The sequence below is a fragment of the Nomascus leucogenys genome, chromosome 15 (assembly GCF_006542625.1).
Source record: "Nomascus leucogenys isolate Asia chromosome 15, Asia_NLE_v1, whole genome shotgun sequence".
NCBI classification, from domain to species: domain Eukaryota; kingdom Metazoa; phylum Chordata; class Mammalia; order Primates; family Hylobatidae; genus Nomascus; species Nomascus leucogenys.
In genome coordinates this window covers 103,990,090-104,004,180 of record NC_044395.1, presented here as the reverse complement: position 1 = coordinate 104,004,180, position 14,091 = coordinate 103,990,090, and the positions used below count along the sequence as shown (strand labels likewise).

Genomic DNA, 14,091 nt, shown 5'->3' with positions numbered 1-14,091 from the left:
AATGATTGAGGGAGATTCTGGACTCAGAGACCCCAGGCACAGAAAGCAGGGTGAGGCACCATACTAAATGTAACAGATTAAATAATAATCTGTAGGATGAAGGATGAGAACCCGACTCCTTCCTCTATTCAGTTCCCAAAATACCTGCAGCCCAGATTTATCATCCATCCTTTCCCCAACCCCCAAAACGGAAAGATTATTCTCTGATCAATGAGCCAGTCCAAGAGAAATAACCTATGGATGCCAACACTTAGGCAATCAGGTCCCCATCCTCTTAACCTAAATGGAGCCCATTGCTTGACAAGCCTTATCCATGTATACAGAGCTTCCAATCAGCTTTCAGTGCTTCACTCTCAAATAAGAGCAGACTGCCAATAATCATCAGGTATTTGAAGAAAGCTTCCAATATGAAAAACAGCAAATAAAAACTGAAAAAGGAATTCAAAGAAACCAAACAATAAAAGGAGCTGAAGAAAACTGAAAACTAAAAACCACAAATAATATCTTCAGAGAGAAAATACTCCAACTTTAAACAAAATTAGGAAGCTATAAGATTAACTAGAAGTCCAGGAAAAAAACTCTCAGATTTTAAAAGTAAACAAAATATTAAAAATCAAAAGAAGGGTCAGAATACAAAACTGAGAAAATATCCAAAAAATTAGAAGACCAAAAGATGGTAAGATACGAGAAACAGGGATCAGTCTAGCACATTTGTCATCTATGTAACAGACGTCCCATAAAGAAAAGAGAAAACAGAAAAATAAAATAATCAAAGAAATAAAATACAAAAATTTCTCACAACTGAAGCACGTGGATTTCGAGTTTAAAAGGGTCCAAATCAGTATCCAGCTAGCAGAAAACACCCACAGTCAGGGTGTATCATCATAAAATTTTAGAACATAGAATTTGCCAGGAAGGAAAAAAAGGTTACAAAAGGTCACACAAAAGGACCAGGAATAAGAATGACATCTCACTTTTTGAGATTAAAATGAAAAACTTAGAAGATAATGGAGCAATTCTTTCAAAATTCATAAGAAAACCCACCTCAACCAGAATTCTACACTAGCCCAATTATCAATCACATGTGTAACAGAATAAAAAACTTTTTTTTTTTTGAGACGGAGTCTCCCTCTGTTGCCCAGGCTGGAGTGCAATGGCGCAACCTTGGCTCACTGCAACCTCCGCCTCCTGGCTTCAAGCAATTCTCCCACCTCAGCCTCCCGAGTAACTAGGGTTACAGGCACACACCATCATGCCCAGCTAATTTTTGTATTTTTGTAGAGATTGGGTTTTGCCGTGTTGGCCAGGCTAGTCTTGAACTCCTCACCTCAGGTGATCCACCCGCCTCGGCCTCTCACAGTGCTGGGATTACAGGCGTGAGCCACCGTGCCCAGCCAGAATAAATAACTTTAGGACATATAAGGACAGAAAATGTATCTCCCTTCACCCATTACTTAAGAAGCTTTCGGAAAAAAACAAACCAAAACAGAGAAAGATGATACAATATGGAAATAAAAAATCCAACGAGCAGAGACACAAAGGGAATTCAGAGTGTCACAGTGAACTGAGAATCAGGATGACCACTGCACAGGAGACCTGGAGAGCAATCACTGCAGATGGAACCGAAGAGAGGGGCTACAGGAGAGATGACTCCAGAAAGAAACAAAAATCCTGAACTTCACTTGTGCTTGATCATTTTATTATTTTGTTTGGGAATCCAGGAAAATTAAATTAGTGATAGGAACATGGAAAACTGCGGGAAAAAACAGGCATTTATTAGCTCTCTGGAAAATAGAAAGCTGTACAAGAAAGAAAACAAAATCCTTGTTTACAACTATGTTCAGTTGAAAACAACATTTATACAGCTCTAAGAATGCATATAATAAATACCACTTTAATGAAAAATGATGACACAGTGATAATGGTAAGATGGAACAGGAGGAATGTATAGGGGAAGTAGAAACAACAGCAGAAAAAGTGCTAACTTGAAGTAAAAAGAGGTTTCTGAGTAAGAAATTTAACAGCATTAATGGGGAAATAGGAAGAAAGTATCAGAGAAAAGTTAGAGTTAAAAGCAATTACTCCTTGAAAACAGGCCCTAATTTTCATTCTATGGTTTCTTTTACTTGAATTTTTAAGCCATACATATGTGTTAAGCTGCACTATTTTCTAAAACACAAAACCAAGAGATATAGCTGAGGAAAAAAAAAGGGAGAGCCAAAAGTCAAGAACCAACCTCTGGTTGAAGCAATGTGTAAAGTTTTCTAATCTGCAGCTGTAAAGATCCATTTGTTAGAAATTTACACTCAAATATTAATCAGTTGGGAGACACATAAAAAAATAAATCAATTGGGAGACACAAAAGTCAAGAATCAAACTCTGGTTGAAGCCATGTGTAAAGTTTTCTAATCTGCAGCTGTAATGACTCATTTATTAGAAAATTATACTCAAATATTAATTGAGAGACACATAAAAAGGACAGAATATTAGAAACGGAAACAAAATTCATTATCTTGAGGTTATAATACTTAACTACCACATTTCCCTGATAACTTCTATTATTGAATCATTTAAGCAGACCTCAAGGGAGAATTACAATGGCCCCTGAAAAAAGGGGAAAGGGAATTTGATGTGCTAATGTAAGTGATAGTTGGTACATGAAAGATTACTTTGCCAAAACATTCAGTATGTTCTTAATTAATCTGCTGCCAGATCAAGCTCCCACGGACTCTGAAAAACTATTCTACTCACCGCCCTCCCACAAGCTGTGTGATATAAGGAAGCAGTCAGGTTTTGATTCATGAAAGCTAGAGCCATAAAAGTGAACTCTAAGTAAGCAATGAAGGCAGGACTGCATCCAAGGAAACAATGTGTGTAGATTCATTCATCCAGCACCACCACTGGGGCTGCCATGCAGATGTGTGTTACACAGGCACATTAGTTTCTCTCTGCTACAAAAGCTCTAGCGTGCTCTTCTGATTGACAAGATCATCTTAGCAATATCCTCGAGTCCGTCTTTTCATATTCTTTATCTATCCTCCCCATCTAAATCTGGCTTGTGATTTTCATTTTCTTTACCATTTTCTATCTGACCATCAGAATTGGCCAAGTTCTTTGCCTGGGGCCCCAGATCAAGCTCTCTGTATCTTTCTGCATCTCTCCATCTGCAGACCCAGTTCAGCTTTCCTTATTCCCTGGCTGCTGACATCCTGAGACTTTCTAGCTCACTTCCAAAGAAGTAATAGGTACTACTCAAGGAAAGGTCTGGAATTTAGGGTAGCATACTGGATCACTTGTGCAAATGTGATCCTATAAATGTGATACCTATAAAAACAATAGACTTCAAAAAGCTTAAACTTACCTTAAATTCAAGCTAAAATTTCTAAATTCCATACTTTTTTTTTTTTTTTTTTAATCATATCTAGGCAGTAGGAGGAAGACAGAGAGAATAAGCCAAGAAGGCCTCCTGGGGGGCAGGGTAGACTTTCAAATTCCAGAGAAACATTCCACAACTTACAGGGTGCTGAGTTGAGTTACACAGACTGTTAACCTGGTATCTTTTCAACTTAGAGTTCTGCTTCATACATCCGAGCTAGTGCTTCTTCAGCTTGCAGAGTGATTTATTGCTTGTTAGTGTTTATAGCTGAGTGATATTTTCAGCTGCTTGTACAACCACAACCTTTGTGAGTGAGGGCCACCGTCTGGACATCTAAGTATAAGCAGCCCTGAGTTTTTCATGTAGCTGAGACAGATTTAGTCTGAACCCAGCTTCTGGATGCCTCTAATCCAAGCCCCGCAGGGTTAAGAGGAGGAAATGGATGAGGAGAAAGGAAGAGCCTTCTCCAGGGAGTGAGTTAGGACACACACAGTGAATGAAATCTCACATCAAAATATGGTCCCTGGACCAGCAGCATCAACATCCAAGACTTGGGAACTTGCTAGAAATGCGAATTCTAGGTTCCTACCCCAGACCTACCCAATCTGAATCTCAGGGTGGAGTGGCAGCACTCTGTATTCTCATGCATACTAAAGATTGAGAACCACTGCCCCATGGCACACTCTACCACATTTTGCCCACAGCTGTGATTTCTGATCCCCCTGGGTGATTCTTGCCAATCAAGTGCTCTTTTGCAATACTCTCATCTAGCTGATCTCTTGCCCTTTCTATCTTCAAAAACCAGAGTTAGACTGAGGCTTAGAGGAAGTCCAGGGAAGTATCTAATCCTCATCTGAGGCTTTGATTGCAGTGAAGTTGCCACTCTGGCTAGATTTCATAGAAAAAGCTCTTGTTTTTCAACCTCATTCTTATTCTGGGTAAAATAATTCATTTTAAGATGCTTCCCCATTTTTCTCATCAATTTTTATCAATGGCTATAAGAATCCCTACTCTCTTCTCTTTCTGTTTTAAATCTGGTAAGGTAAATGCAGAAAGGAAAAAAATCTAGGGTATCTTTATTAGTGTTACCTATGATAGCAAACTTCGGAAAAAAAACTGTCTATCAAAAATGTAAATAAAATTATAACATTGATAAGATGCAGTATAATCTTTTAAATCACATCATAGAAAATAACATGGGAAAACACTCTACATAATTTTCAGACTATATTATATTTAGTTTTTAAAAAGCTGTCACTGAGAGGATACAGCTTTGGTGACACATGAATTCACCGTTGAAAGCTTACTTGTCTCAGTCTCTGCCCTCCTACATATGTTCACATCTGGCAGAGAACCAGAAGCAAAATGAAGAGGGTGTCCAAGGAGAACCCTAGCTATAGAGACTAGACCCAGATGCACGGATGAAAGTCTGCCAAGAGGCAAGACCAGAAATGACACCAAAGTTAGAAGTAATATAGGATATTTAGGGAGATGATAAAGCTTTGCTGATATTTGCAAAAAGGAGAGAAAAATAAAAGCATGAAGAGACTGAAAAGGCATAAAAATATAGGCAGCCTTAACATGAACAGCTAAGAAAATTAATATAAAAACATGCACACTTCCCCTCATAAAGAACCTTAACTTGGTGATAAATTCCTTTCAAAAAGAACTCCTTTCAAAACAAAGGGTCAATCTCTCCAATTTAGACGGGTGTATTACTTTAACATTATGTCCAAGTTTTACTGTGTCAAACTTTTTCAGGTTCTGAGGGTATGGTGCAACGTGGATAATGTCATCACCCTAGTTTTACAGATAAGAGTGACAAAGCATCTAGTGACATGAATACTCTGCAAGGCCACCTCTCACTGTCATAATCATCGACACACGCAGGCTTTTTTTTTTTTTTTTTTTTACATTAAACTAAGGCAGCTGCATCTAGCCAAAATATGATTCTGAACTCTCACCTCTCCTTCTCCAGTCTGAGCAAGCTCTGTGCATGGCTGGAGACCCTAAGAGTCTATCTCTGAAAACCCCAGACCACCCCTTGATTTACTGACCAAGATCCACACCTACTCCCACCTCGGAGTGTCAGACATCATAAATTTGATGGAATCTAGAGAAGAGACTCCCCTGCAGGTTGGGCTCATAGTAATCTCATCTAGAGTAGGTTAAATATTTCTGAGGGAAGAGGAGAAGTTAACTATAAATAAACCATCGCTATTCAGGCCTCCCATCAGTTGCTTTCACTGAAGATGCAGAAATGTATAACCCACAGCTTTAAATCAGGGCTCTCGTCACCTGAGCTAGAAATGTGATAAATACCAAAGTATCCTAAAAAGGGTTATTTAAGAAAGAGTTAAAAATATATAGAGAATATATTTTCCAGTTATATACCTTGATTTATGCTTTTTATGCTTAATGTTATTTCTCAAATTGTAAGAGTTTAGCACTTTGACCATTCTGTCCTGAATTAAAACATATCTATTTCAAAACTGCAAAATTTCATATTCTATTTTTCCTAGCCTACCTATATTCTTATAAAAAAGAACTAAATTCCAACGCTTTATTCTTACTAAACATCTCTTAGAGCTTTAGATAAAAGTATAGGATAAAGTCCGACTATTTCTGTACTTTCTGTCTGGGTCATGACCAGACAGAATTCTCTATGAATTCTCCTGTACCGGTATGAATTCTCCTGCAGAGGAACAGATGTAATATTTTTCGTCTCAAGCTTGTACCATTTGCTTGGAACAGTAGTAACATTTCAGCCCAGAGGAGGCTCAAGGGCTCCCCTATAATTCCATAGGCAATTCAAGATAATCTGCAGGTAGAAGACCTGAGTTCTCACTTGTTCACACAACTTGCCAATTACATGATCTTAGATAAGTCATTGGGTTAGTCTCATTAAACCACTTTACAGACGAGAAACAATCTACCACTTTCCCTACCTTTCCAGCAGGATGTGTCTTAGATGGCTCAACTCCTAGTCTGCCAATCTTCCTCCCTCCATCCCTTTCTCCCTCTCTCCATCCCTCTTTCTTTCCTTTATATATCAAGATCTTCCTGTCTGAATTAAGTTGTCCTAGGTATTATGAGAAACACCAAGGTCAGAAATGACCTTAAGGTGCTTAAAACTTTACAGGAAATTCTACTTCTATACATGTTAAGTGATGGAAAAGAAACACAGATAACATGCTCTAAGAGTTACTTCCTGCTGAAGGGGTTGAGAAAACCTCCCGGAGAAAGGAGTTTACAGCCAGCTGCTGAAGCCTGTATAAATCTGCAGATGATGGGGAAGAAAGGTGTGCCAAGGACAAGGCTAGCAGCCACAAAGGCACAGAGGAGGAAAAGCAGGGGCACACAGAGGAAGGATTGAGTTGTGCTGCCAGAAATCTAGAACTCTCTGAAAGAGAACAGGAAAAAAAAAAGAAAGAAAGAAAAGAAAAAAAAAGAAAGGTATATTGTGGAGGGCCCTGCCATTAGACTGAGTTTGGACGCCAATACCATCCTCACCCATGACTCCTCACGCAACCAAATTCCCTATCTGGATAAACTATACAGTATACCTCAGTCTTCTGAACTTCTCCCTCACTTACCAGTTAGAACAGTCCATTCTTCCAGATACCACTCAAATGTGTCCTCTATTAATTTTCATCTGCATTTCTCAAACAGTCTACTGCCTCCAGTCTGGTCCCACTTACATGCATCATCCATTCTTCACACTAAGATGAGACTGACCTAAAATGCAATCTTATCACATTACTCCCTTGTTTAAAAGGCTTCAGTAATTACTTGTTTCTCACAGATAACACTCCAATGCCTTATGTAAGATACACGGTGTTTTGTAATCTGGACCCCCTGCAGGCTTCATCCTCTGCCTCTCCCTCCCAAGCTTCCTTCACTGTTGCCACACTGAACTCTCCGAAGTTCCTTAAACTACCAAGCTCCCCTGTCCCTCTGTATCTTTGAATTTGTTGTTCCTTCTGGATGGAATCTAACTTTCTTCCTTTCTCTGACTAGATAATACCTACCCTTTTCTTTTAACATTCAAATCATGATTTAACATTGTTCTGGAAGTACCAGCCAATGCCATTAGATAAAAGGAAAAATAAAAGTTTCAAATACTGGAAAAAGGAAGCAAAATTAGCATTTGTAGATATAATTGTATATCTAAAAATACAAGAGAATCAACTAAAAAAAGTAAAGAACTGTAGAGTTCAGTAACAGAATAGTTGCAAAATTAATATACAAAAGTCAAAATGTGTCTGTACACAAATGGTGACCAGTTAACAACTATAAGGTCAGAAAGTATTCTTTTATTAGAGTATAAGAAAAAATTTTAAACCTAAGAAATATTTACCAAGACTTGTAAAGGAATATATACATACACAAATATATATATATAATGTGAATTCTACCAGAAAGACAAATCTTTCTTCTAGATAGAAAGATCCATTGCGATGTAAGTTTCCCAAAGGCACGGCTCCTTCTCTGCCTTGTTGATTCAAAGTACCAAGCACCCTGCCTGGAACAAGGCAGGCATTCAATAAATACCTACTGAACAAATAAATGTCTAAAACAATCTAAAAGTGCAATGTGATAACAATAAAAATACAAATAGAATTATCTGAGAAAACTCGACAAAGATATCAGTCTTCCCCTTGAAAAATACACATGAAGATAATTTCTCACCTATGAGATGAGCAAAAGTTCAAGTACCCAGCATTACTGAAGACATGGAGAACTAGAACACCCAAATGTTATTTGTGAAACTATACATTAATATAGTCTTTTGAAAGGGCAATTTGTTAATATCTATCAACATTTAAAATGTGTATTTTCTTTAAGCAATTTCTTAGTTGGAATTAATTCTGTAGATATGTTCACATATTTATGTGTAAACATATGAAAGTATGCCCCTTGTCACTGTTAGAAAGAAGAGAAAAAGGCCGGGCGCGGTGGCTCACACCTGTAATCCCAGCACTTTGGGAGGCTGAGGCGGGCGGATCACAAGATCAGGAGATCGAGATCATCCTGGCTAACACGGTGAAACCCCGTCTCCACTAAAAATACAAAAAATTAGCTGGGCGTGGCGGCGGGCACCTGTAGTCCCAGCTACTCGGGAGGCTGAGGCAGGAGAATGGTGTGAACCCGGGAGGCGGAACTTGCAGTGAGCCGACATCGCGCCACTGCACTCCAGCCTGGGCAACAGAGCGAGACTCCATCTCAAAAAAAAAAGAAAGAAGAAAAAAAAAGAAAGCAGTCTAAATACCTATCAATAATAGACCTATTACATACAATATACCCAAACAACTGAATACTAATACAGCCATCCTAAAAAACTGAAGTAGACCTATATGGAATAAAACAAAAATAAGTCTATGATCTAATGCTAAAATAAAAAAGGCAGAAAAATATGTTTAGTATAATCCCATATATGTTTTAAAACTACAAGATTATGCTTACATTCTGAGATGTTATCTTTGGTAATGGAGTCGGGGAGATAGAAGCAAACTTCACCTCAAGCAAAACAAGAAGATGTTTGCTGTTGTTTTTACCATAAGCACATACTGACTTCCTCTCAGGCACTCCCTCTTCAGGAAGTGTCCCAGTGAGGAGAGATGCCTGTCCCCTTTGCATCCACAGCACTTAGTACACCACTCCACTCCACTACAGGACCTCTACGTTCACGGCATTACTTGCTAGTTTCCCAAATCAGTGGAAAGCTTCTTTGAGGGCAGGAACTGTCTTCTTTTTTCTGTATTCTCAACCCCTCTCAGCGTGCCTAAAACCCAGTAACCATTTCAAAAAGGCTGGATGAAAGAAGGAAGAAGGCGGGCAGGAAAGGAAAAAGGATGGTCCTATATGAAGATTAACCAGGTAGCCACATACAGCACTATTTAGAAAAAGTAGAATTGGGGCCTGGCACAGTGGCTCATGCCTGTAATCCCAGCACTTTGGGAGGACAAGGCAGGTGGATCACCTGAGGTCAGGAGTTCGAGACCAGCCTGGCCAACCCTGTCTCTACTAAAAATAAAAAAATTAGCTGGGCGTGGTGGTGGACGCCTGTAATCCCAGCTACTGGGGAGGCTGAGGCAGGAGAATCACTTGAACCTGGGAGGTGGAGGTTGCAGTGAGCTAAGATCGTGCCACTGCACTCAAGCCTGGGCAATAAGAGTGAAACTCCATCTCAAAAAAAAAAAAAGAAAAGGTAGACTCGGGAGACAAGGAGGGCTGGTCAGAAAGAGAGAGACAATTAGAACGAAGAATGGAGAAGAATCTAGTTCTCTTACAGGAATGCCTTGACATCTGTGAGCTGGACAGCCAGGTTCACTTCAGAGCAGCTAGGAAGTAGTAATTTCCAGCTCCAAAACTTCAGGCATTTTTAGTGAGAAAGAAGGTGTGCCTAGAAGCCACTGCCACAGTCTCTGCAATGACACATGTGCCTTGTGATTCCTTCACACAAGGAGGAAGGCCCAAGAGCAGCTTCTGACCACTCCATCTCTTTGCTGGAAGTAGCTAGAGGCCTCTGCCACAATCTTGAGCAAATGACTATAGCAATCCGTAGTGCCTCTAGATCACTTCTGCTTATTATTTTCCTTACAGAGTGTTGGAAATATTAATTGAGGTAATACATGTAAAGCACTTAGCACAGTCCCTGGCAGAGAGTAAGCACTCAAAATACAAGCTATTATTATTAAGTTGCTTACAGAACTTTTTCAAAAGCTCTAAGCATTACAATTGCAAAAGTCACCAGGATGTCTTTGATTTCCAACAAGACCCATGCCTCCTTACTTACCTCTGCAATAAACAGACAGTCTTTCTGAGGACATTTAAAACACACTGGAAACTGCTGCTTCCGTATTTTTTACTTTTTTCAGTGTTTCAAAATTATACTGCCCTTATCAGGCCCCAAGTATAAAAAGCACACTCTTATCTTAGAAAGCTAGAATTTAAATAACCTTTACAATTGTAGTACATTTTTCCTTCCACCCACCCTGACAGCTGGACCATGCCTCATGTGGCTAGCACTGGAATTCACTTACCACAGCAGGAGGGTCATTCCATTCTTCATAGGAGATGGCAGCATATGGATAGATCCGGTCATTGATAATCTGCAGGGTGGCCAGGGCAATGGCTTTAATTGACTGGAAGTACGCTTCCCAGAACCACCGGGCCTATAAAGAAAACAAAGCTGTTTTAAGTGAGCAAGCGAGACAGAGTGGGAAAACTGGGTGCTCTATCACAGTCAACTCTGGGTTTAGCTAATTCCTTTATTCCCAAAGTTGTGGGGATGGGGGTGCCTAGGGCATATGCTCCCTGCTGTTCAAGCCAGCTGCCATCAGAAGTTTGCATTTATCAAATGCAGTCAAAATAAAATGTTAGCAAGTGAAATGCACATTGGATTCAATTAAGATAGAAGATAAATTATGTGATGATGAGAATATCCATGTGTTATAGCAGAGTTTATAGTATTTTGTCTTATATAACATACAGTAAAGTGCACAAATCTTGTGTACAGCTCAATGAATTTATACATATGTACATAGTCTTACAATTAGTATCCAGATAAAGATATAGAACATTCCAGCATTCCAAAAGATTCCCTCATGCTATTTCTCAGTCAGTATCTCATCCTTCTAAGAATAACCATTATGCTGATTACAATTGTGGTGTCTGCTCTTGAATTTCATATTAATGGAATCAAACAGTATTTACTCTTTTGTGTCTGGTTTGTTTTGCTCAACACTTACAATATCGAAGTCAGGTTATGGTATCAAGGTTATGTTGGCCTTATAAAATGAGGTGGAAACCATTCTCTCTTTTTCTGTTCTTCAATAACTTTTACGCAAGATCAGCATTACTTCTTCCCTGAAAGGTTTTAGAGGAATTCCTCAAAGAAGCCATCTGGGCAAGGGTGTGGGTGGGTGGACTGGGGTGTGTGTGTGTGTGTGTGTGTGTGTGTATGAATGTGAACGTTTTAAATTATGGATTAATTTTCTTTCATAGCCATAGGATTATGCATGTTTTTCTGTGTGTATGTCAGTTTCATAAACAGTGTTTTTCAAGGGATATGTTCATTCCATCTAAATTGTTAAATTTATTGAAATAAAGCTGTGCATTCACATCCATTTAACGCCTGTAGAATCTATTGTAATACATCTCTTTTCATTCCTGATACTGTTGTGTTTTCTCTTTGTACTTGATCAGGCTTAGTAGAGCTTTATCAATTTTGTTAATCTTTTTTTAAAAATCAACTTTTGATTTTGTTGATTTTCCACATCATACTTCTTTCTATTTTGCTAGTTTTTGTTCTGATTTTATTATTTCCTTCTATTTTGGAGGAGTTTAATTGATTTTGCTTATAACTTCCTAAAATTAAAGTTTAGATCATGATTTCAACCTTTCTTTATTTCTAATATAGGCATTTAAAGTTATAAATTTCCCGCTATGTGCTATTTAAGTGCTTCAGGCACATTTACATATCATTTTCATTATCATTTAGGCAAACAATGACCTAATTTCCTTTGGATATTGTTTAATTTCCAAATATTTTTATTTTTTCTATTTACCTTTCTGTTACTGATTTCTACTTTGACTGCACTTTGACTGCGTTGTGGTCAGAGAACGCATGTGATTTCAACACTTTGCAATTTATTTAAACTTGATTTATGGCCTGGCACATTGTTTATTTTTATAAATAATCTATGTACACTTAAAAAATGTATATTCTGCAGTTGATGGGTATAATTTTGTTTAAATATTCTATATCCTTATTGATTTTTGTCTGCCTGCATGTGTGCCTATGGATTGTGTGGGATGTGTGTGTATATTTATATACATATATATGTAAGTATTTCAAGTTTATAAATATATATTTCAAATTTTTACCCTCAAAGCTTGTCTGTTGAGAAAAGCATATACAGGTTGAGCATCCTAAATCCAAAAAATTCAAATCTAAAATGCTCCAAAATCCAAAACTTTTTGAGTGCTGACATGATGCTCAAAGGAAATACTCATTGGAGCATTTCAGATTCCCTAAAATCTAAAAAAAAATCTGAAATCTGAAATACTTCTGCTCCCAAGCATTTTGGATAAGCGATAATCAATCTGTTACTGGGTTTTAATATATTATCTCATCCAAAAATATTTCGTTCCTAATTACAAATATAGTCGATTTATACTGAATTTACATTACTGATACGGCTGAGTAAATGTATGATCATTCTATTTATTTCCTATTTACCTCTTCTTTGTTATTTCAGTTTTTTCTCACCTTTAGAATTGATCAAAAAATTTTTATTATTATTCCACATTTTTGTTCTTCATTAGGTTGCTAGTTATTTAGTCTTTTGTTATTGTTTGAGTAGCTTTCCTAGCAACTACAGTAAGCATCATTGCTTTATTATATTACATCTCAAACTAACAATTTTATAATTTATCAGCTCTCTCCTATCTGCTGTGCTATTATTGTCAAATATTTTTCTTCTACATATTTTAAATCCCACAAGACATGTTTTTTATTTATTTTTATTAATTAATTAATTTATTTATTTATTTTTGAGACAGAGTCTCACTCTGTCACCCAGGCTGGAGTGCAGTGGCACGATCTCGGCTCACTGCAACCTCCACCTCCCAGGTTCAAGCGATTCTCCTGCCTCAGCCTCCTGAGTAGCTGGGATTACAGGCACGCACCACCGCGCCTGGCTAATTTTTGTATTTTTAGTAGAGACGGGGTTTCACCATGTTGTTCAGACTGTCTCAAACTCCTGATCTCATGATCCGCCCGCCTTGACCTCCCAAAGTGCTGGGATTACAAGCAAGAGCCACCGCGTCTGGGACATCATTATTTTTTAAAGTAAATTTTCACCATATATTTACCCTTTCTTTTCTTGATGCATATCTGAACTTCCATCACATGTCATCTTCCTGCTAATTGAAGAATTTATTTTGTTATTTATTTCACGGTAGAATTAGTAGATGACTCTCTTTTATTTGTTTGAAAGCTTCTTTTTACCCAAATAATTTTCGAAGGATACTTTTGATAGGTAGAGAATTCTAGGTTAGCAATTTTCTTTCAGAACATTCAAGATATACTTCTATTGTATTCTGGCTTCATCCAATTTTTCATTAATAAATCAGCTGTCAATCTTACTGGTGCACCTTTGAAGACAATATGCTTTTTATTTCTGACTGCATTTAAGCTTTCTCTGTCTTTGGCTTACAGTAATTCAACTATAACATGCCTAGGTGTGGCCCTTTGTATTTATCCCACTGAGGATTGTAGCGCTTCTTCAATTTGTGGTTTGATGCTTTCCACTGATTTTAGAAAACTTTCAGCCAATATTTCTTAAATATTATTTCTGTTGCACTCTCCTCTTCTGAGACTCCAAATATACATATATGTGAAATATATTTCACAATGTTTTCAATATATCTCATGTATCTCTTATTCTCTTTGCAGTATTTTTTCTCTCTGTGCTTCAATCTGGGTGTTTTCTACTAACTTTTCTTCTGGTTCAATAATCTTCTAGCCCTTTTTCTTTGGTGTTTAAACTGCTATTAAACCCAGGTATTAAATTCTTAATTTCATTCCTATATTTTTCAGTTCCAGAATTTCCATTTGATCTTGTCAAAAGTAGATTTCATATCTTTGTTGAAAGTCTCCTTCTTTTCTTCTACTTTCTTGAACATAATCAGTTCTTGACTGATAA

At 37.7% G+C, this 14,091-nt stretch overlaps 1 protein-coding gene across 4 annotated transcripts in view; it reads right to left on the bottom strand.

The window, feature by feature from the left end:
- EXT2 (exostosin glycosyltransferase 2) overlaps positions 1-14,091 on the bottom strand; it is a 163,565-nt gene that overhangs the window by 62,746 nt on the left and 86,728 nt on the right. For all 4 annotated transcript variants that reach the window (XM_030794661.1, XM_030794659.1, XM_003254460.3 and 1 more), the window contains one exon: positions 10,423-10,554. In XM_030794661.1, the coding sequence (XP_030650521.1) occupies positions 10,423-10,554 (132 nt within the window). The remainder of the gene's footprint in view (positions 1-10,422; positions 10,555-14,091) is intronic.